Source organism: Rissa tridactyla, chromosome 2 (assembly GCF_028500815.1).
Source record: "Rissa tridactyla isolate bRisTri1 chromosome 2, bRisTri1.patW.cur.20221130, whole genome shotgun sequence".
Taxonomy (NCBI): Eukaryota; Metazoa; Chordata; class Aves; order Charadriiformes; family Laridae; genus Rissa; species Rissa tridactyla.
Window position 1 is genome coordinate 140,567,279 of NC_071467.1, and position 21,969 is coordinate 140,589,247.

General features: G+C 41.1%; 1 protein-coding gene across 6 annotated transcripts in view; it reads right to left on the bottom strand.

Annotated features, from left to right (window-relative positions):
• Nucleotides 1-21,969, bottom strand: part of DYNC1I1 (dynein cytoplasmic 1 intermediate chain 1) — a 196,223-nt gene that overhangs the window by 159,011 nt on the left and 15,243 nt on the right. For 4 of the 6 annotated variants that reach the window (XM_054192744.1, XM_054192740.1, XM_054192743.1 and 1 more), the window contains exons 2-4: nucleotides 20,050-20,167; nucleotides 17,420-17,534; nucleotides 14,260-14,350 (exon numbers count right to left, since the gene is read on the bottom strand). In XM_054192744.1, coding sequence (XP_054048719.1) covers nucleotides 14,260-14,350; nucleotides 17,420-17,534; nucleotides 20,050-20,157 — 314 coding nt within the window. In that variant the 5' untranslated portion in view covers nucleotides 20,158-20,167. The remainder of the gene's footprint in view (nucleotides 1-14,259; nucleotides 14,351-17,419; nucleotides 17,535-20,049; nucleotides 20,168-21,969) is intronic. The other 2 variants (XM_054192741.1, XM_054192742.1) reach the window with 2 other exon arrangements.

Here is a 21,969-nt window from a genome sequence, read left to right on the forward strand (position 1 = left end):
ATAGAATGGATCTTCTTTTTCCCCAGTCACTAGAGGAATAACCTGCAGAAAGAAACCAACTGGAGGAAAGACCCAGATGTCACACATTTATTAAAGGATTGGATGGTAAAGCAATTTGTTACATTTTTCTATTCTGAATTCATGTCCAAAGCATTAGGGAGATATTCAGAGCACAGTTTTAAAAGGACAGAGACCATTGCAAAATTTAAGGTGGGAGGTGAAAGGAATTTGAACAGAAGCATTCCCTTTTCTGCACTATTATTACCATGGAAAACCAGGCACTCTGCCATCTGTTACAATGCCCTGTGGGACCTTACCTCTAGAAGATTTTATTCTGATTGCATAATGTCAATTATGTAGATTAAAAATGTGGAAAAGACTAAAATAAATAAACTAAAAATAAAATATTTAAACTCTTTTGGAAAGTTCCCAACCTCAGAATGCATTAATGAAGCATGGAGTCTGTCATCTAAAACCGTCTGGAATCCATGAGAACTTCTCAGCTGATGTAAGCAACTTTGGTTCTGGCCTCAGTGAAACGTATAAAGCATCAGTGCCAATACATATACTTATTAAATCACCATCATAAAATGATATTTAATATCTGGAATCATGGTCAGATTGCAGTATGACTTGGCTCTGGTAAGTGCCCCAATCCAGCACTTTTCACTGAACCAGTGTGCAACATGCTGGCAGCTTAGTTCTGACTCTGCTTCCCTGAAGCTAAAATCAAATCCTCCCTCATCTGTTGCTGATGCTGCAGAACATGTGTTCTGCATGACTTCTTTTCTCCCCCCACCCTCCCTTCCCAGGTCAAAAGCAACTAGGTCTGAAAATCCATGCTTTTGAAAAAGGCTACTCAGAGAAATAACAGCAAATCCTGATTTCCCACGGGGCCTCTTGCAGGGTAGAAATCTCTTTGGAGCATTGCAAATCACACCTTCAAGCAGAACTGGAGGAAAGGAAACACCATATTCTGGCATCTCCTGTCACCAAGAGCTCTTGTGCTTTCCAGACCAGGAGAAACCCGCACTGACAGCATACTGAGTCCCGAGGTATCTGCTGAACTGAGATATCCATATGTGTCCCTAATGAAACAGCATTAGACCTGACGGGTCCCAAACCCAGCATCTTCCCTTGCAGCAACAGCAATGTCCTAAAATGACCCTTTGGGTGGGAAATAGCTATGTCCTCCTAACCCTAAAATACAGTGGAGGAGCGTGCCGTGACGCCACAGATTAAACTGCGCTGAGGTTTCCGGAGATCAAAGGCCAATCCCATTAAGCAGAGCATAGATTGTTACTAAACTGAAACAGAGAGACTAAGAGAGACTAGAAATGAAGGAGGGACTCACCCACAGCATAGGGAGTCACCCAAAGCATACGAAGTCTCAAAGTACCGCTGCTTACCACAGTAATGCTTCTACAACGACATGAATGTGACTAGTCTCACTTTCCCCATCTGGGGTAGTAGGGCGTCTTGACATTACAGTGAGTATTTATACTATCTTCAGGCACCTAAATGAAGGGCTCCAGCAATCAAATGTGTCACCATGGGCTCTCTGCATTTGTACAGAAAGACAGGAGATTGCTCCATGCAGCAATTCCAAGCCCCCAACTTAGACTCCAACTGTGAGGAGGTTTTAGAGGTGGCTGTCCACAATGAATCTAGGGAGGATAGCCCAGCTAACTTGAGTGGGTGACATGGGAGGGTGAGTAAAGAAGATAGAGCCAGGCTTTTCTTGGTGGCGCCCAGTGACAGGATAAGAGGCAACAGATACAAACTGAGAAAAGGAAATTCCACTTGAATATAAGGAAAAAATTCTTTACTGTGAGGGTAGTCACACACTGGAACAGGTTGGCCAGGGAGTCTGTGGAGTCTCCATCCTTCCAGAGACTCAAAACCCAACTGGGCACAGGCTGAGCAACCAGCTCTAGGTGACTCTGCTCTGAGCGACCAGATGATCTCCAGAGGTGCCTTCCCACCTCAGCCACTCTTGGTTGTGTGATTCTGTGCTCCCCCTCTCATCTCCCAGCTAGCGCCCGATGAGGAGCCAAGGGGCTATCTGCATTGACAGGAGAGCTACTTGAGAGCCTGCAAGGTTCACTCCGCCTCTTGATTTCTTTTATTCTAACTTCAATGCAACTAGCAAAAGGAGTGAATTAGGGGGAAAAAGAGTGAACCAAAAAGCCCCAAATTGCAAAGAATAATAGGATTCTTGTTTTTCACTTTGATGCAAAGAGAAGCCCTGGGCTTAAAATGCAGGCCTGGATTACAATTTCCAAAAGATTCAGAATTGCTTATATTAAGAATTGAGCACCCACACGTGGATGATATACCGAAAAAACAGGTTCCACCCAACTCATATATTCTTAAATATTCTGGATGCAACAATTGTGAGATAAGAGACCTATTTTAAAATCACCAGTAGAATACAATGCTTAAGATGTGTTTAAATGCCTTTTTTCAATACGATACCAAATACTGCCATCAAATGACAATCCAGTATTATTTGCAAGTTCAATATGTAATATATCATGTATCTAGACTTTTTTTTTTTGAAGGCCTGGATATTGCCAGAATGGATTTAAGGTTGCATAATTACTTAGCTATAAAAGTTTAAAGAATTCTACCTACTTTGTTGTAGTTTCTCCAAAGGTCCTACTTTACTGTTGATTGGTTAGAAAATCTGAATTACGACACTGTTGGTGAGAAATAACTGCGGATGTTTAAAAATATTTATGTGTATAGATAAGCTGTTTCGGTTTATTCTTCTCATTCTAGATTTTTATAATCCTAATTTTCTCCACTATAATTTTCACTTTCTAATATTTGTTGTACATTTAAAGTGTGTCTCCAAAACAAAATACATCAAGAAAAAGAAGATTCAAAGCTCCTACTCAGAGTTGGGAAAGTACCACTTGCCTCAATTGATGCTTTGCATTTAAGCCACTATTCTGCTGCCATCTGTGCTCTGTTTTGCAGATCTGTTCCGCTCTGACAGGATTGGCAAAAAGAAAAATACCTTCCTTGTGCTACTTGTTTTCCAAAGCACATTATTAGCAAGATGGCTATCAGTAGTTTGGGAGGATTTGTGCCTCTCAACAAGACGCTCACTTATAGTTGTAGAGCAGGATGCTCCAACTTCACCGCGCGTTCTTGTGTTCGGAGCTGGGCTGCTAATCACAAAAATAAAATGCCGGCATACATTCAGCAAGCAAGGAGTTTGGCACCACTGCTGGAGCACAGCCAGATTCTTGCGTTTGCATTTGCACTTCCAAGCAGGCTGACTTGCAGTCTTCCCCTATAAAAAGCGCAACTATGACCTCCCTGAGCACAGAGCACTGTCTTTCAGCTGCCTGGCAACCAGAACAGCCCTTCTCAGAAGGGCATGAGTTTAAAATACTTCTTCCTTTTTTTTTTTTTTTTAAGGTATATTTTTGAAAAATCAGGGACAAATAATATTTAAAACACATGTCTATTTCAAAGTTTTTTTTAAATCAAGGCTATGCTGCTGAATGTATTTAATAATTTTCAAAATCCACTTGACATTTAAATCAGAATGACTAATTCTGGCATGCCTTTAATTGTAAGGACATATCACAGGACCAACACCTCGTTGATTCCTATTTCACAGAATTCCACTAATTAAATCAGCAGTTAAATTCATCCAATCTGCTGAACTTATTTGATGATATATTTCAAGTTGGTCCTTTCATTCAGGTCTACATTACAGAACATAGTCCCCTGGCAACGTAATGAACCATGTCATTCTTAAAATTTATATGCTGTAGCTACAGAAATCTTAGTCTGCAAATTTATGCTGGTTTACCGGGAGGGTCACTGTGGGCTGCCGACTGGATCTGCGAGGACAGAAGGTCAAACAGATAGAAGCTTCTGCTGAGCCTATGAACCGACACAGATTTACCGTAAGTGCTGGATAGTACGAATGGTCATTTTGAAAGTGCATTAGTAAAAAACACATTGAGGAAAGGGAAGACACAAGTTGTTTTGTTCTTGCAGCAAACCCCCCAAAATTCTTTTTAAAAAGAATATTTTCATGTTGTTTTTTATACCAAGAGTAAGTCTACGTGACAAAGCAGAACTCAAATAATCACAAATGTAAAGAAAGAACCTGGTAGGAAAAGTTTTACATGTTATCAGCTCCTGCAGATGCTTTAAAGGAATCCCAGTGCTCACATTAGGACACTTTGATCCAGAGTCCATGGATATGCATATAAGGGAAGTTTTCTCATAAACTTCAAGGGGCTTTGGAGACAATCACATAAAAGACAAAGTTACATTTATCAGTCAAATCTAGGAAAGATAATCCATAGCCTTTCACAGGAGTCAAAGAGGTAACATGAAGGCTGGAACATACAATTTTTAGGTCTGGTATTCTTCAGCTGAAGAAGGTGGTGAAAGATTTCAGCAAATTTTCATTTTTGTTTCGGTCCTAAAATCCAGTAACTACTAGTTGGAAGAAGAGTTGGTGTTTCCCTTCCTTTATACAGTTATTTTGTGCTAGAAACAGCAAAATCATTCCAGAAGGGGATGAGATTTTTGCTACAACTAGGTTGAAACAGGAGCTCACTGTATGGAGAGTTATCAAAAATTTATCACATCAATAGTCAAAATGTCAGAAGTTTTCATGACCCAATTATGTGACCTTTAATAGTCCAGTTCAGAAATTATATTCTGATTTCTGAATTATTCAAGTAAATAAGCATAATTAAAACTTCTGAATCAAAATCAGTTTTAAATTGAAAACCAAAGTGCTCTGCTTATGAAAAATTGAATACAGGATGCTTAGATTGTTTCAAAACTCCTTTAAAAAAAAGAAAAAGAATTATCTGGAGACTTACCAATATCTTTCCAGTGGCAACAATTCCTATTTTACAGATTTGAAGAAAATTCCTAAAAAATGAATTACTGAAATATCTACTCAGAGCCTCCTTTTATTTTTCCAGATTAAGCATAAAATTGTGAATGGCTATTTTCTGAGGGTTTTTTTTTATAGGCTACTGAATGAGAAAACATCTACATGCGCAAACTGTACCAGTTTAACTATGTTAGACAGTTTAACATAGGACGTGATCTCACACAATTTAATTAAATCAAGATTAAATTCTGTGCAAGAGAACTGTTTAAGCTGAGCTGGCCTTAGCAAGAAAGTTGTTTTGTTTTAAGAGGATTAGTGTTTTAGTCCCTAAAATCATCTGATTGTCTGACTAAATATATGCATGATATGCCTGGAAATAACTACAGAGAAGTAACTACAGCTGGGCTGATAACCTAAATGGTTAAGTGGGGCTTTATACATTAATATTATTTTCTCCTGGATGCAGCTGGGGCTCAGGTTTCCAAGGCATTTTATGAACCACCCTGGGAATGGCAATCTTTCCTTCTCCTTTAATTTATAGCATGGAGATGCTTGCTAATGAGAAAAATAATCAAAGATCTGGAGGACTGAACTCTATCCATCCTTTAGGAATGAAAGCATGAAAATCCTTAATGATGCCACAGGCTCACATGCTAAAAGGATTGCAGATGATTCTAATTAATACGGACCATTCTGACTTTGTAACTGGCACGCACTGAAAAACACTCCCCACTTTCTAGGTCAGACATAAAGACACTTGAAAGCAACTGCCAAATATCAGTCCCTAAGGTGTCTGCTTATGTTTATAGGCTAAAAGGGAGAGGCTTCAGAGATCTAGGGCTAAATATACATTGAATATAAAGGAGAAGGATTGTAGTTCTTCTTGTGCAGGCACAAAAGGAAGGAAAAGACTGCAGGAAACCTGCCTTCCTCCAGCCTCATATCCTAACCTCCTATCTAGCCTCATATCCCAACCTACGCAGGGCAAGCCGTGATGTGTGCAAGCAGCTCAACGCAATCCTCATGCGGAGCGGCCCGTGCTCCGTGGAAGGAGAAATGGCCTGTAAAGATTTACAGAACTCTCCCATAAAAGGGCTGGGGAAGCATGAGAGATTTGCAGCATCGCTTTAAAAAGCGGGAGAGTTCCTAGAGCAAGGATAGCTGAGGCGGCCAGGGTCCCCCCCCGCCAGCAAGGGGAGGAGGCCAACACTGTCACTCCTTCACAGATGCCAGCACGATTCAGGTCAAGAAGGCTTAAGGCACAGTTTGGCCTCTAACACTGTTGGAAACTGTAAGATAAAACACGTGTGCCAAGGGATCCTGACGATGGTGTCACGGTAAATTATACGGGAGAAAATTTAATAGCTGGGGTGTGTATTTCTGCCTTACCGTGTAATGGCAAACATCTCAAACCAAGCCCAAACCCACTCAAACAAAGTGGCAATGCCAGCATCCCATGGGTTACCCCATTTGCCTCTACCCACCAAGCGAACGCTTCACTTGACTCTCCACTGTGAAAGATTTCGTGTCTGCACTCGACAACAGTCCCTAGGGTTACAATCCTTTTTCTGAATAAAACACCATTCAAGCAAAGTTCACCATAAAGTAATTATTTTCCCTTGGTCTTTCCTGTAGCTCCTTTATAGTCTTTACATTGTTCCGTGCTTCCCTTTGGCTCAGCCCATTTATGGAATACATATGCCACTAAAACAGCCATTTAAAAGCCATTTTGTACATATAAACTGATCTTAAAAAAATAAAATAAAAAAAATAATCTGCTACTAATAACAGTTACGGCTGCTGCTCCTGAGGCAATACAACACAGGCCCACTTGTACTGGTCGCATTTGAGAAGGATCCCTATCATTCATGAACACAGTAACACAATGAAATGCTGGTAATGCAAAGCTGAGGGGCAGTGATGAAAGAGCATCATTGCACAGAACCTGTCAAATGCATTTACTTAATGATAAAGTAGCAAAGCCCTAGGCCATACACTTATGTTAGCAGTGGTTTTAGCAGATCTTACAGAAACATGGTTTTGTTAATGTCTACGTGAGATGTTTTCTGTAGCTAAAGAGAAGATAGGAAATACGCTGCATGGACTGTAAAAGACGATCTACTATAACAATCCAACCTTCCCGTACAAATGAAATAGAGACCAGCATCCACCGTCTTCCTTTGCCTGCTTTATCTGTCCAATTAAATAGCAAAGCAGACATTTAAAAGGGAGAATGGCATTCTGATACCCTTTCTTCAGCTTGTCAATGTGTTATATTACTGCACTAGGTAAGGAGCTGCTTACAAATAAAACAGTGAAAATAAAACCTGAGTTGCCAAGTCTGATTTTTGAGGCAAAAAACTTAAAAAGCACAGCACCTAAAGACTTTGGTGATATTTAGATACACTCATGAGAGATCAGCAAACAATCTTTCTGATTTTAAATACTATGTAGTAAGAACGCACTCCTTACCTAGAGGTGCCTTTTTTTTTTTGGACTTGACTGAGAGTGAGCAAGATCAAATACAAAACTGTAAAGGGGTAAATAGAGTAATGATATGCTTTGATTCACTCGGTGCCCAGATGCTCCAGAGCTAACTCTTTCCTTTTGATTGTGTATCTGAGAAAGAAGAAATGTTTGTGTTTGAGAGTCAGACATGAAGCAATGGAGGATTAACACAAGTTCCATGTGTGTGTTTAGGTATTGCATTATAAAGCAGAACACCTAATAACCTATAAAAATTAGTAAATAATATGCTGCAGAGAAAAAGGACTGGAATTACATCTGTTTCTCCCTGTTCCCGGCCAATACAAACAGAAGGTGGACATCAACACAGTGAAAGAAAACATATCCTAATGTATTTCTTTTTATATTTTAGGTATTCTTTTATATAAATGGCTCAAACTGGCCATGGTAGATGGAAGCAACTCAGAAACACATCTGATGAAAACATACATGAATGCAGACTAATATTGTCAGCAAACTTCAAAGGAGACTGGGAGAGAAGAAGACATGCTCTTGACTCTCTACCACTGAGGACACCCAACCTAATGTGACAGATGCTACTATGTTCTTCGGAATACAACTGGGAACACATTCAGAGGTCACAGTAACTGCAAGATGGGCTGACATAGTGGACAAAAAATTATGTCAACAGCCATAGCCAAAGGTGATATTGCTCCTCAGAGAAAAGTCCTCCCGCATTACAGCTGTTTTATTTCTAGGATTGCTCATGTACTGTATTTTATCTAGAACTAAAGAACTGTAGTGATGATGAGGCAAACAGGATTCCAGAGTGGTCTAACTTCTATGGCATATTACTGCTATAAACATGGCATATTACTGCTATAAAACCTCTTTGAGAAATCTGATTTCCCTTTATTTTTTCTTTTCTTTGCTATCTAATGCCACGCTCAAACTTATTCCCACTGGAACTTTCATTAAATATTTACAGCTTCATCTAAATAAGGACTAACCCTGCTTTACTGCAAGTAGACTTCATACACTGAAAGAAGATAACCAATTTCAGTGCATTGAACACATCTCAAAAACTGCGATATCAATGGAACGACAACATAATTCAGGTAAGAACCATTTAAGTATTATGTAGTTCCCTAATCCAAGTAAGAATAATTATAGAATGAGGAACTGTAGCCAGGCAAACCCACCAAAACCAACGGACTGTGAGAGAAACAATATGAAATAATCCACCTTGCATTATTTTACAGCAGATAAAGCACCACATTGAAGTAACCATTCTCCAAAAGAAGCTACCAGAGGATGAAGAATGCTTCCTATCATCTTTGTCTTTATGGGAGCCCATAAAATAATCAGGTATCTAAATGTATGGGCAGCAAAATATGCAAGTTAGAAAGTAAAAGAGCACAGATGAAGCTGTTGCAGAAAGAATGGCAACCATTAACCTTTACACGTTCAAGACAGCTGAGCCTGGTGCAGTTTACTGAGCAGATGGAAGGTGGGAAACCTTATATGCAGCCTAATGGGATTCTCATGTTCCAGTACAAAATGGAACATTTTGGGGGGCCGCATGCACGGTACTTCACTGCGCGCACTCACACACCACCCAGCTCAACAATAAATGGGATTCTGCTGTGCAAACCTACCGTTATATGGTAATAAATCTAGGTGGGAACATACAGCAGCAGTGAAGGATATAGGGAAAAAATGGGCCGCACAGATGAATCACACCTTGGTCCACAAATGCAACTCCTCCAAGCGTGCAACATGCCAGGGTGAACACACAGACACCCTGCGGATAATGCAAGAGTACATACCAATGCAGGCTAGTACTAGCACATGGAAGCTACCCAGCCACGGGAGCACATCCTTCCAGCATGGATACATTGCTGTTATCTTACGTTGAGCCGACATACAAAGCTTAGACCAACCCTAGTGTCACAGGCTCTACCTGGGGCAGGACACTGGGGCTTTTCCAGAGGGCTGGCTCAGCCCACAGGACGTGGTATTGCAGTGCCTGGCTCTGAAGCACTGTTCAAGGCTTGTCCTTGTGTGCTCTCCCAGATGACACAAACATGCTGTTCATGGCTGTCAGTGCTGAGAAGATGAGGTTTATGAATGTGTAAGCTATGTTGAGCAGTAAAAGATGCCTCTCCATGGGCACTGTTTCATGACAGTTGCACTGTAACAGCTAGCATCCTCTCTGGCACACTAAGGTAGCAAAAGTACAGCATATCTGCTAGGGAGGGATGAGATGCATACAGTTGTCACGAAGAATCTCCACAGTAGTAGCCCCGAAGAGGCAAATTTGTGTTTCCCACCATGTGACAGCACAGGCGCTCTCAGCAAATGCCTTTACCTCAGCCCCTTTTTTCACAACATTTACTCAACTCTTGTTACTGGAACCTGCATTTCAGTTGCACGTGTCTGTATAAGCTGACCATCAGCAATAGGACACTGGGCATTCATGTCCCTACACAAAAATACTTATCCTGTATTCCAAGGAGAACTTTCATGGGAGCCTGCACCACCGTCTTGTGGAAAATGAGTCACATCTGAACACATCATAACAGGAAGCCCTGTGAAACCTATAACCCATCTAATCAGACTCAGGTATCTGTTCCGGCTGTGATGTTATTTTCCCGACCTATCTGTGAATCCTAGCTGCTATTCTATCAGCAGAAACAACACAGCCGTCAGAAAAGTGAAGTGGGGTGTGCAAAGCGATGTGGAGATAGGCAAGTTGCTCTCCATGCAACAACAGGGCTCTGATGAATTGTTCAGAGCGGCCTGATAACTAAGAGCCGCGTCTACCCAACCTATTTCTTAAGCCCACAACTATGGTAAAAAATGTTCCAGAATCAAAGGATAACACGCCTCTGCCTGCCCAGAATTGATCTCCAAGACCACAAAAAAAGAAAGAGAAAGAGAAGGCGAAGGCGAAAAAGAAAAAGGTGAAAAAGGCGGCGAAAAAGGAGAAAAAGAAAAAGAAGGAGAGAAAGGGAAAGGGAAAGGGAAAGAAAGAGAAAGGGAAAGGGAAAGAAAGAGAAAGGGAAAGGGAAAGAAAGAGAAAGGGAAAGGGAAAGAAAGAGAAAGGGAAAGGGAAAGAAAGGGAAAGGGAAAGGGAAAGAAAGGGAAAGGGAAAGAAAGGGAAAGGGAAAGGGAAAGGGAAAGGGAAAGGGAAAGGGAAAGGGAAAGGGAAAGGGAAAGGGAAAGGGAAAGGGAAAGGGAAAGGGAAAGGGAAAGGGAAAGGGAAAGGGAAAGGGAAAGGGAAAGGGAAAGAGAAAGAGAAAGAGAAAGAGAAAGAGAAAGAGAAAAAGAAAAAAAAAGAAGTTGGCTCTCCTGTCCAACTGAAAGCATTCAAAGAAAACTGTCTGTAGTTTCTAGCTCCGTTATTCATCTAACATCTGCTCATTCTTACTGTCGCTGTCATGGCTCAGGGGGATGCCACAACGCTCCTGAAGCCTAGTGTTATCCCCAGTGAAAAGACCATGACAAATAGCAACATGGTACTAAAGATCAAGCAGGAAAATACCCCATAAAAACCTGGTCTGCGCAGGATGGAAATGGTTCCATAATTCAGTGCTGTTACACAGTCCGCCCTACACCTTCTAATAAGCTTAATGGCATCAGAAAAAAGACAATGTGCTCCAGCTATTGTGCTGGAGATAATGGACAATGGTCCTGCAGGACAGCAGCACTACTAGTCCATAGATCGTATGGCAGAAGGGACCATTGTGACCACATAGCTTTTCTTCCTGTGCAACAAAAAAGCTGTATGACTTTCCTGACCGAATTCTTGCTTGAGCTACTATCTGCCTGTCGGACAGGCACATTATCCTCAATGAGAAATGTCCAGTGATGATAGATCCAATAGAGTCTTTAGGTAAATTGCTTTAGCAATTAATTTTTCTCACCATTAATATTTTACAAAGGTTTTCTGGTTTTGTATTTGTCCAGCCTCAATGCCAAACAATTTGCTGCTCTAACACATTGCCTGCTGGAGCCCTTTTGCTCCCCATATAACTATTACACTTGGTGAGCAAGTTACCCCTTAGTTTTCATCTCACAAAGTAAGGCAGAGTGAGGTCTGTGGTTCCAGCGTAACTACTTAACACTGTCCAAACCCTCACCAAATGATCAGTTGTCCTTCCTGAAAAGTGGATGTCATAAACCTGGATTTCTGGCTAAACTACGTTCACCGTTCTGTAAGAAATCACAGCTGCCTGCCAATCAAAACACGCATCAGACATACTTGGCGATATTAGGACCAATATATTAAATCTGACAACTACCAGAAGTGCCAACAGCTCCCAGAAGTATGAGCCCAACCTAATTCTGCACCAGAAACCGCTGCCCCAAATGGGAACATACAAAGATCTCTTGCTTTCTTCAAAGCTTTCAACGGGGCCTCTCTGCTGTAGTGAACCAAAAATCTATGACTTCACAGCCTTTTTTTTTAAATATCCGTATCTTTCCCTGGAGAGCACTTCAGCAATAAGCAATCAGACTGCATGCAGGGTTTCTGCCAGCCTATGTGAGCTCATTATTTCTGCAGCAGCGTTAGCAGCAGCAGCAGCAACAGACGAGCCGTGATCTCCGAGACTGGGGCTTTAGCAGCTTTGGAACTAATCTGCTCTACTCTAATGCCTGTGCTCAGTCTACCGTTGTACAGCAAATTCGCAGCAGAATGGGGAAAAGAGGAAGATCTTATAAGCACAATGGCGTGAGAGGGGATCCAGGGAAAGTGCCCTCTATTACAGAAAGCAAAATGGAAGGATACATTAAAATGAAGCAGAGCAGCCTTGCTTATAGAGCTAAACAGGCATTCATATATGCAGTAGTCAAAATAAGTCAGAAATATGGTCTAGGCATCTCTCAGAGAGGAAACAGCTGAGGTGGTCTCATCCTGTTTACCCACTGTGATGACAGGTCTACCAACACCTTCCTCTCCACGTTTGACCGCTCTATCACACGTGCACGCTTGAGTGCACTTGTTCACACAAACACACGCTAAGCGCGTCTCCCTGCACCCAGTGACAAATGAATTTAACTACTTGCCACCCCAAGACTATCTACAGGTTACACAGATTCCCCAGGGCCTGGACCAGACATCATCATATTTCCATCACCACAAACCAATTGCTCCAGGCAGACATCTGCCAGGGGCCTTCCTGGCACGCAACAGAACCCTGTCAATCCCAGAGAGGCTGGCAGGCAAACTGGAGGACTATAACAAGGTCTTGGGATTCCCACTGAATTCCTAGTATGGCCACAACAAGACAGAAAATGGATCCAAAACGAAAGCCCACAATGCAGTACGTCATGAGCTTTGAAGAAGAGGACAAATGCCGTTCTCCTCTGTGGAGACACGCGGTCATGTGCTTTCATTGCTTGCTGCTGACAGAGAGTCAAAGTGCTAGCGCAGGTCATGGTAAAAGAAATCCTTCCAAGGTCATCTCACTACCTTAACAGTAAAAAAGTTACACCATTAAGGTTCAGAAGAAAAGCAGGAATGCAGAAGTCTCCAGCCAGCGTTGTCATAGCTTCATGTAGGAGTGTGGGAAATAACTTTATCTGAAAGAGCAGTCTATACTTCGCTTAAAAACATTTTTAGTTCTGCTCAAAGTACTTTGACTTGATGAAGTCTACTGCGTTTATTTATGAATGTAGCATTACCCTATTTACTGTGTTTTGAACTGCCGTATCTAACAGACTAGGGCTTTCCTACTTAGCAACCTCCGTTCCTTCTACAGGGCAGACCTGGGAGAAGGGCTGTGCAAATTTTGGCAGCAGCTGTGCAACCTCCACATCACAACGGACGGTGTCTGCATCTGTCTGAAGGGGGACACAATATACTTTCAGCTTACAGAAGTGTGATTTTTCTAAGCAGCAGGCTGGTGTGGTATAAAAGCTGGTGATGAGAAGCTCTGTGACATTACTGTTTATGTCTGTAGAGGTACGGTGTCTACTCCTAAGCACTGTGAACTGCAGAGAGCAATCACTGTGTTTTCAAGCCATTAGCAGGGTCTTGGCTCACAGATTTGGATGAGCTGGCAGCTCAGCTTTACGTTGAATTAGTTTGACACAGAAAGAGCTATTAGGACCTGTGTTTTACATTTCTCAAAATACACAGTATAGTTGCTTGCACCTCTTCTTACTTGAACATATGCTCCTTTACCAGCAGCATCCTCCTTCCTTTTCAACTTCAATTATTTTGGGATTGCCACTTCATGTCTTATTTCAGCCGTACAAAGAAAGATCAGAAGGTTGCTCCGGTGCCCATCCCTTACACACACCCCACCACCCCTTTCCAACAAGAGAGAGCTGCTTCCCTCCCATTCGGCATGAAACTCTCTGATATCTGCAGTTTCCAAAGCAGAATTGCCAGTGGGTCCCGGGGAGATTCAGCCTGTTTCTGTACAAGCTCGTCCCGGTCGTTGTCACTGTCAGCGGCACACACTGCGATGAGCAGCCACACAAGAACCGAGGCAGCCTGGCGTTACACCTGGGAGGACTTCAAAGGGGGCTGGTTATGTGAACCAAGAGAACTCACATGAGTAACAGGTTCTACCAGCAGGCACTTGCCCCTGTTTTTAGTGTATTTCCACACAGAACGGCAGCTTTCTGTGGGCCATTTCAGAAGCATAAATTCAGCTGTTGCTTCCAATATGAGGTGTGTGGCTCAGAGCTCAAGAGCCACTTGCTGCATGCATTTGTTTACCTCCCATCTGAGACCAGTCCTACCAGATAGTAACACAGGGTGGAAAACGCAGAAACAAAAGTACGCGTGAGATACAACACATTCTCATTTACAGAAGCAAAGGTAAAAGTGGGGAAGAAAGAGCGAAGTGGAAAAAACCCCACATTTATCCAATGCTATTGACTCCGTGTCTTACCTGCCTATGGGTCCCAGATCTCCCGAGTCCTGGCTGCCTGCGTCACTGGGTGTGCTCACTGATTTCGAAGAGGGAGACATAGGGGTTGGGACTAAATAATGAAAATAACAGGTATCCCATGTTAACACATGCAGCGACTGCACTGATGAAGAGCAGTGTCAGACAAATCAAAACCAATGGACCAAAATGATAGTGGATGAATGAGTAGGAGAGTTTGAAATGGTGAAAGCAAATAAGGAAGGAAAGAAAAAGAAAAGGAAGAGAGTCAAGTGAATTTTAAGTCTTCTAGAAGTGTTAAAACTGACATGAATTTAGACAGGACTGAAAGCCCATTGGGAATCTACAGCTAATCAATGGAGGAGATATCTGTGGAAATAAAACAGCACTCATTTTCTCGGGTATAGTTTAAAGTTGACTTGCAAAAGATTTGAAAGGTATGAAGAAATATCTGGGGCTAGTCTTGTCAAAAAACTAAGTGAACTCTTCTGGTAAAGTCAAGTAGGCAATAGAACAAGCATACTTTCCAGATTTTCAATTTAAATCAAAAGCCAGTGTCCTTTATATATGGGCTAAGGCTGCAGTGTGGAAATGACATCAAAAATAAAAGCTAAATAAGGAAATCCAGCTAAGTTAAAATCATTTCCCAAAGATTATGAGAATACATATTATTTGCTTAGCAATCTTGTTTTCTTAAGTAATTTAGGTCATATAAAGTTTCCATTTTGGGCGGGACGTGATTTCAACGCTCAGGGAAAAGTTTCCCTTGGTTTAGATACTATTTGCCCAAGTTCTAGAAATGATTTTCTCTTTGGCTTGCCAGGGCTTTGAAGCACATTTCATGCAAAGGCAGTTTGGTTTCCTGAAACAGGAAAGGAAGTTCATCTTCAAGGTCAGCCTGAGTTAAAGCTCTTCAGCAAGGAAATAATAAATAAAAAAGTAAAAATATCCTGATTTCTTTTAAAATGGTTTCTCCAAAATATTTAAAATGCAGAGATGGCTCCAGTCAAGATTTAATGCAAGTATTCTTCAAAGCAGCCACATTGAATAAAACACAAAAAGAGGTTTTAATGTGAGAGCAAAGTTTTCCATTTGGTTTAAATCATGTGCATTTCCTTTTCTAGATTTAATGGAATAAAACTTTAAACTATTTTGTTATGCTCTATAATGTATAATGACAGACCTGTCAAGAGATTTGGATTTTCCATGTGGTCAAACATTTCATGCAGATTCTCACTAGAGACTGTCACAGAAATGACTGCAGCGTGAAAAGTGAATTCATCTTCGTGACAGCCCTTTGGCAGGTTACAGGTATGTCGTGGCTGTTTATGTATTCCATATTCACAGCGGGATCGGGGTGTCATATGCATATGTGGAGGCAGAGTTAAAGCCTCCTTTGTGTATTAATTGTGAGCCTGTATACAGGGAATGGAAGAGGACAAAATACTATTGTTCAACTAAAACGATTCATCTTCTATGTGAGTCTTCATGTTCTTTTGATAGTATCAAACACAAAATAATTACGGAGTCATGGAATGGTTTGGGTTGGAAGGGACCTTAAAGATCATCTAGTTCCAAACCCCTGCCATGGGCAGGGACACCTCCCACTAGACCAGGTTGCTCAAAGCCCCATCCAGCCTGGCCTTGAACACTTCCAGGGATGGGGCATCCACAGCTTCTCTGGGCAACCTGTTCCAGTGCCTCACCGCCCTCATAGTGAAAAAGACTAACTAAGACTAACTAAGATAAGAATTGATAATTTCCAACATGAATATATGTGTTTAGTTAATCACATGATAAGGACATATATCCTCAATTTTAGATAAATATGAGTATTTTAAATGATAGAACATTACAAATGTATCTGATTTCATAATATCACTATTTAATTTACAAAACATATTTTATGATACATAAAAATAACCTGTTACTTGTCAGACAGTTTTTCTGAGAAGTGCTATTTAAAAGCTTCAGTCACTATATGATAAGTTATAAAAATAGTAACTTGTCTCAAATGTTGCTTGATGCAAGTTATGAATTGAAATCTCAATTCAGAATGTCACAATCTACTTGCATACGAACCCTAAGCGTCTCTTAGGGTGCTTTCCTAAATCAAGGCCTCAGTATTTTGTCGAATTTGGAGTTCTTCCTAAAAATTATAGGCAAGACTATCTAGGGGTAAAATCCTAGATTCAGCCCCAGTGAATTTAATGACAAGGCTTAGTATCTCCAGAGGGGCCAATATTTCAGTTAAAATAGTGGCAGTGATTCTGGATTCAAGGGAGAAGAAAGCAAAGGAAGGAAGGAAGGAAAGGAAAGGAAGGAAAGGAAGGAAAGGAAGGAAAGGAAGGAAAGGAAGGAAAGGAAGGAAAGGAAGGAAAGGAAGGAAAGGAAGGAAAGGAAGGAAAGGAAGGAAAGGAAGGAAAGGAAGGAAAGGAAGGAAAGGAAGGAAAGGAAGGAAAGGAAGGAAAGGAAGGAAAGGAAGGAAGGAAATTTCTCAATTTTCTCACTCAATAAGTGAGACAGAACTTAACAAGATAACCAATATTCCAGTACTGTAAACTTTGCCACATGTATTTATAAACTGAGGACTTCAGATTCTAGAACTGAAACATCAAAACCAAAAAAGAGGTTGAGCACATGAAACCAGATCTCAAATCTACAATAATAATCTGATGGTAAGCTTTTTGCTATTTGTGATTTGTGATTTTTATTTCCAGTTTTGCTTGATTTTTAAAGAAAATCAATGGGAGTTCCCACACAACTATGCTCCTCCTTCCTTAGCAAATACTTAATCTGAATTTTTAAAACAAAACTTGCAGCTAATAAAGTCCAATGTTTATAATATTATTTTGTGGGTCATCAGATAGATATGAGAGAAGATAAAACAGTCCATCAGAAAAGAAATCACTGCTGGTATGCAAAACCAACCTGCATTACGTTCGCAAAAGTTTCTTGAAGAAATGAAACAGATGTTTTTGGCAGTGACAAGTACTCAAAATGCCATGAGCTGGTATATGTGAATGGTATGGCAGGCATTCAAACAGAAGAGTTCACTTCACTAAAACAGCCAAAAATCAAAAAAAGCCAAGCATGCTTTAATAGAAAGAATGCATTCATTGTGGCAGAACTGAATGCTTTACAGTGTGCTGCTCTTAAATACCTAGAGGTGGTTCTGGGGATATACCAATGCTCTGTAACAAAGCTTCTGTCTCTCTCCTTTTGCGGTCTAGGTCAGAATCTTCCTGAGCTGGCTCCTTCTTTTGCTGTAGATCAGCCTGAGTCAAAACAAAACATAACAGAAAAGTTTCATCCACATATAATCAGCTCTGGCAACTAGGTGTGTGGAAAATATTTATATGCACCGCTGCTTCGGTACACTTTGAAATTCACTTAGATTTGGTTAGATAACTTAGATAATTTATCCTCTATATATCAGTAACAATATTTTTCCCTGAATGCATGGGAAAACCGATCTTTGCACGTATATTTGCAAGGATTTTTACAGTACTCTGATGGACATCTCCTGCCTCAGACGTAACTCATTCAGCTAATATAAAAGCTGACCATAGAATAACAGATATCATTACCCTGAATAAAAATGGCCCCTTCCTACTTACTCATGGATCAAGAAATAAAATTCCAGTGGACTTCAGTGATGTAGCTTAAGGGCCTACATTTGGTCTCAAGCACTGGCTGGCAATTAAAAATACTTTCTTATAAACGTCAACATCTAACAGGAGCAAAGGAAAGGGCTAATGTCTAAAATAGGATTTTGGCAGCCCTGGGCACTAACAGCCAAAACCAGTGGTCCACAAGACCCATCTCTTTTTGCTTAGATATTTATATCTACTTGGAGCTTCCATACATTAACCACCTCCCGCTCTGGTCTACTGGGACCTAGAAACAGGAGGAACAACACCTGCATTAGCCAGAATCCCTTACATTTGGCTCATGACTCCCCAATTTAGTAAGATGGAAGGACAATACTGATACCCTAGCCTAGTGGTTAGAGTACTCCCTTGAAAGGAACAGGCTTGCAGCCCTTCTCCCAAGCAGATAAGGGAACTGAACCCATGTCCCACTTTGTGGTCTAGTGCAGTAACCAGTAATGCAAGTAAAACAAAACGCAAGTGGTAGTGCCTACCATTTTGTCACGTTGTAAATATAGCAATCCCAGTATACTTCTTGCAGAGGATGTCTGGCAGCATCTGCCTCTATACTTTGGATCCTAACATCACTTCCAAATCGGCTGGCCCTACCTAGCCTCCACACAGAGAGGTTTTCCTTTCCGCCAAAACCAGTGTGGGGCACAGGGGACTCGCACAGTGCCTCAGCCTGGGGTTGACGTTGGTGCAGGCACAACAGAAAACCTGGGAGTTCAGAAGCATCCCCATGTTCTCCAGTTTAGGTATGGCCAGGATGCAGAAGAACACTGCTTTTACAGACAAAGTCCAGGCATATTCCTGTGTTCAGCTCTTCGCATGAGCTAACCTGAAGTATCTCACGGTACGTAGGGTTGTAGACAACTCTTCTGCACCAGTGTACATGGCTAAGCACCTAAGTGAATGTGAGATGTCACTCCTGGAGCACATCAGCATCACGTTTACGGTGCCGCAGTTAGGCACCGCAGTGGAATCTGTAGAGCTGAGTGTCCCGAGCTGGATCTGGCTATCGGGGCCAATGGAAAGTTCCAACCACCACAAGATCTCCATGAGGCATAAAATCAGAGGCAGGGGACAAAAGAAAGGACTTAATAGCTTTCTCGAGCCATTAGCTTGGCTCCCTTCCCTCTAATTCATTAACAGGCTAGTAATGAACGCGGAAAATGTTAACGTTTGAAGTTCTGCGTACAGAGGACTGCCCTAGTGACTCCAGGAGCCTCACTGGAGGGCGGTGTGTGCTGGTAATTGCACAAAAATGGCTCAAATGAAAAAAGATTAAAAAGACAGCCAAAACTAGAATGCCGATTTCTTGGATCACATCACATTTCCACAGTAATTCCATGAAATTCATGTGCAATATTAAAGTGTCAGTTTAAAAGGAAACCAGTTATTAGTAAAGGATAACAGGTGCTTTAAACTATGGTAAGTGTTGACATTTGAAGGAAAGGAAACATAATCACTTAATGCTTCTCTGACTTTGCATGAAAATGAATATCCACTCCCTGTCAATTCTCACCTCTATTCCACTAAGTGACTGAATAAAAAGAAGTACAAATCCCTTAATGAAAAACCTAATGCATATTGTCAAGGACAAATAAACTAATATGTCAATCAAACTTTAACAGAACTGAAAGATGCACCCATGCCAGAAGATGAAAATGCAATTGCAATTATGTTTTACTTTACTGGAGAATAATAATTGTAAATCTGTTACCTTAGCTAGTAATCAAACTAGTCTTCAGAGTACAAAAATACATATTTAGATTGTAATGGCTTGAAAAAATGTAAGCCCTCTTTCTGTCTTGCTCCACTCTCCACTCCCTTTCTATTGAAGGAGAGCCCAGGAAAAAAGCATTGTGGCAAATCAATTTTTTTTTCTACACACACATACACATCATGTTGTCTAAACTGTTGTCATCTGACAGTGAGGTGGTTTTAAAAGCAATTCCCTCACACCAACTTTCTTGACTAAAAATAAGCATTTTGATTTTAAGGTTAGACTGATGTGGGTTTGAGGATCTCATTCCACATGACAGATACCTTGGGGTATACAATGCTGGTATGTCAAAACCTCAGCAAGCCCCTTCTGCAAGCATGAGCTATCTAAAAGGCGCTTTTGCATATTTACCTCTTTCTTCTTCCTTTCTTCCTCCTTCCGTTTCTTTTCTTCTCTTATCTGAGCCAAACGCTGCTTTTTGCGCTCAAGTTCTGCTTTTAAATCACTTTTGTCTGACATTTTGACTCTGCTGGAAACAAAATTATGGAAACCAAGGTGAAAACAGAATTAAATGTTTTCCCTATTTACTGAAAAAGATACTTAATTATATCAAAAATAGTGCTTCTAAAATTGCTACAAATATATTTCTATAATAAACACCAGCCCTTGGACTACAGTGACATTGTAGAAAATAGGACATTTGTTTCACAATTTTTATTTCAAGAAATCAGACCTGAATATCGCCGAACATGGACTATATTTTCAAATCATCTTAATTAGAAAACTACCTTTGTGAAACAAACCCGTTTGTGTCTGCTGTTCAAAATAATGCTTTCATGTTTTTTACACACTGAAGCTAAAGTCTTTTGATTTTCATCAGCTTCAGCAGCTCTGCCAGGCTGCAGGAACCCAGATCCACAAATGGATTTCAATTTTAAATAGCAGAATGAGATCTGCCCAAAACCAGCCCCATACATCTTAGATAAGTAATAATTTTACACGCAAAAATGGGAAACGTGATAGCTTTTCCTTCTGCAGGTGCCTTGAACAGCTGCCATCCCAGGTCCCCCTGTTCCACCGGTACAGCCCCATGCAGACCACCAGCTCCGTCTCAGTATCCTTCACACACTCAGCCCTCCAGGAAGCAAGCTTACCAAGCTACGGGCTATCCGATATGGGCATCTCCTCCACCCTTTCCAGGGAAACCTTGGCCATTCCCCCAAAAAGCTGCAGACAAGGCACAAAACCAGGCAACCCAGAAAACCTGAGCATCTCTTTAACGAAGCAGCACATTGCTCCGCCAACAGTCTCGTGCTCAGATCATCTTCCCAAGAGGTAGGAGATGTGCCTAATATTCCTGATTTGACTCCAATCACACAAACTTAGCAAAAGCATATCTTCTGAGCTACTGAAACACCTCTCCTGTCACTTGGTCTTAAACACAATTCTCTGTAGGACAGCGTTGTGAAGCCATGTACACTCTTCATGTTTTAAATCTCTGTCAACCTATGCTGTTGTTACGTGACCCTTGAAAATGAAGGGTAAAGAGATATAAAGTCACACCATACAGAAACAGAGCGAGATCTCTAAAGAACATAAGGTATCAATCTTTTTCTACAGTTTTAAAACCCCACCAGTGTTGCACTAATCCATAACAAGTCACAGATAATTTATTTTCTAACATCATCACCATTATGGGCTGTCATCTAACTGTATCAATACTGATTTTCGTATTAGCACCTTACTTCAAAGACAGTCCTAAGACTAATATAGACATTCTCAAAAAGAGCCAGCTAAGCCTTTCCTATTAATTCACACATCACTGACCACATCCACCACTGCAACCCAGAATCGATCAGATCAATGGCAATGCCACGTATACGCAACGGAAGTCTATTGTTTGCTTGGTGCAGGGGAAATTTCAATGGCAACTCTCTATTAATACTAATGAGAACTCCACCCACAGCAGGGTGGGCTGTGGATAGGATATAGGCTCAACCTATATCCTAAAAATTATATGGCACTTTCACCCCTCAGAAATTCCTCTGGAGTCATCAGCTTCTTTCTCAAAACGATAAAAGCGTAGTTAGCCCAGGATATGGAGGCTATTGCCAACAAAATGTCACCTGTGCATTAAATGCAATCTTGGCCCCAAATCCTTTGTTGTCTTTGCAGGCATTTTCCTTCAATGAAATAAAAGGATAAAATGTGGAATCATAAGAGGAAACCATTCAATGAAAACAGCAGGCGTAAGAGCAGCATTAGGGATGCCAGAGGGCCCAGTGCAGCCGTATCTGTGTGTGGACCACACAGATACACTTGCCAGTCAAA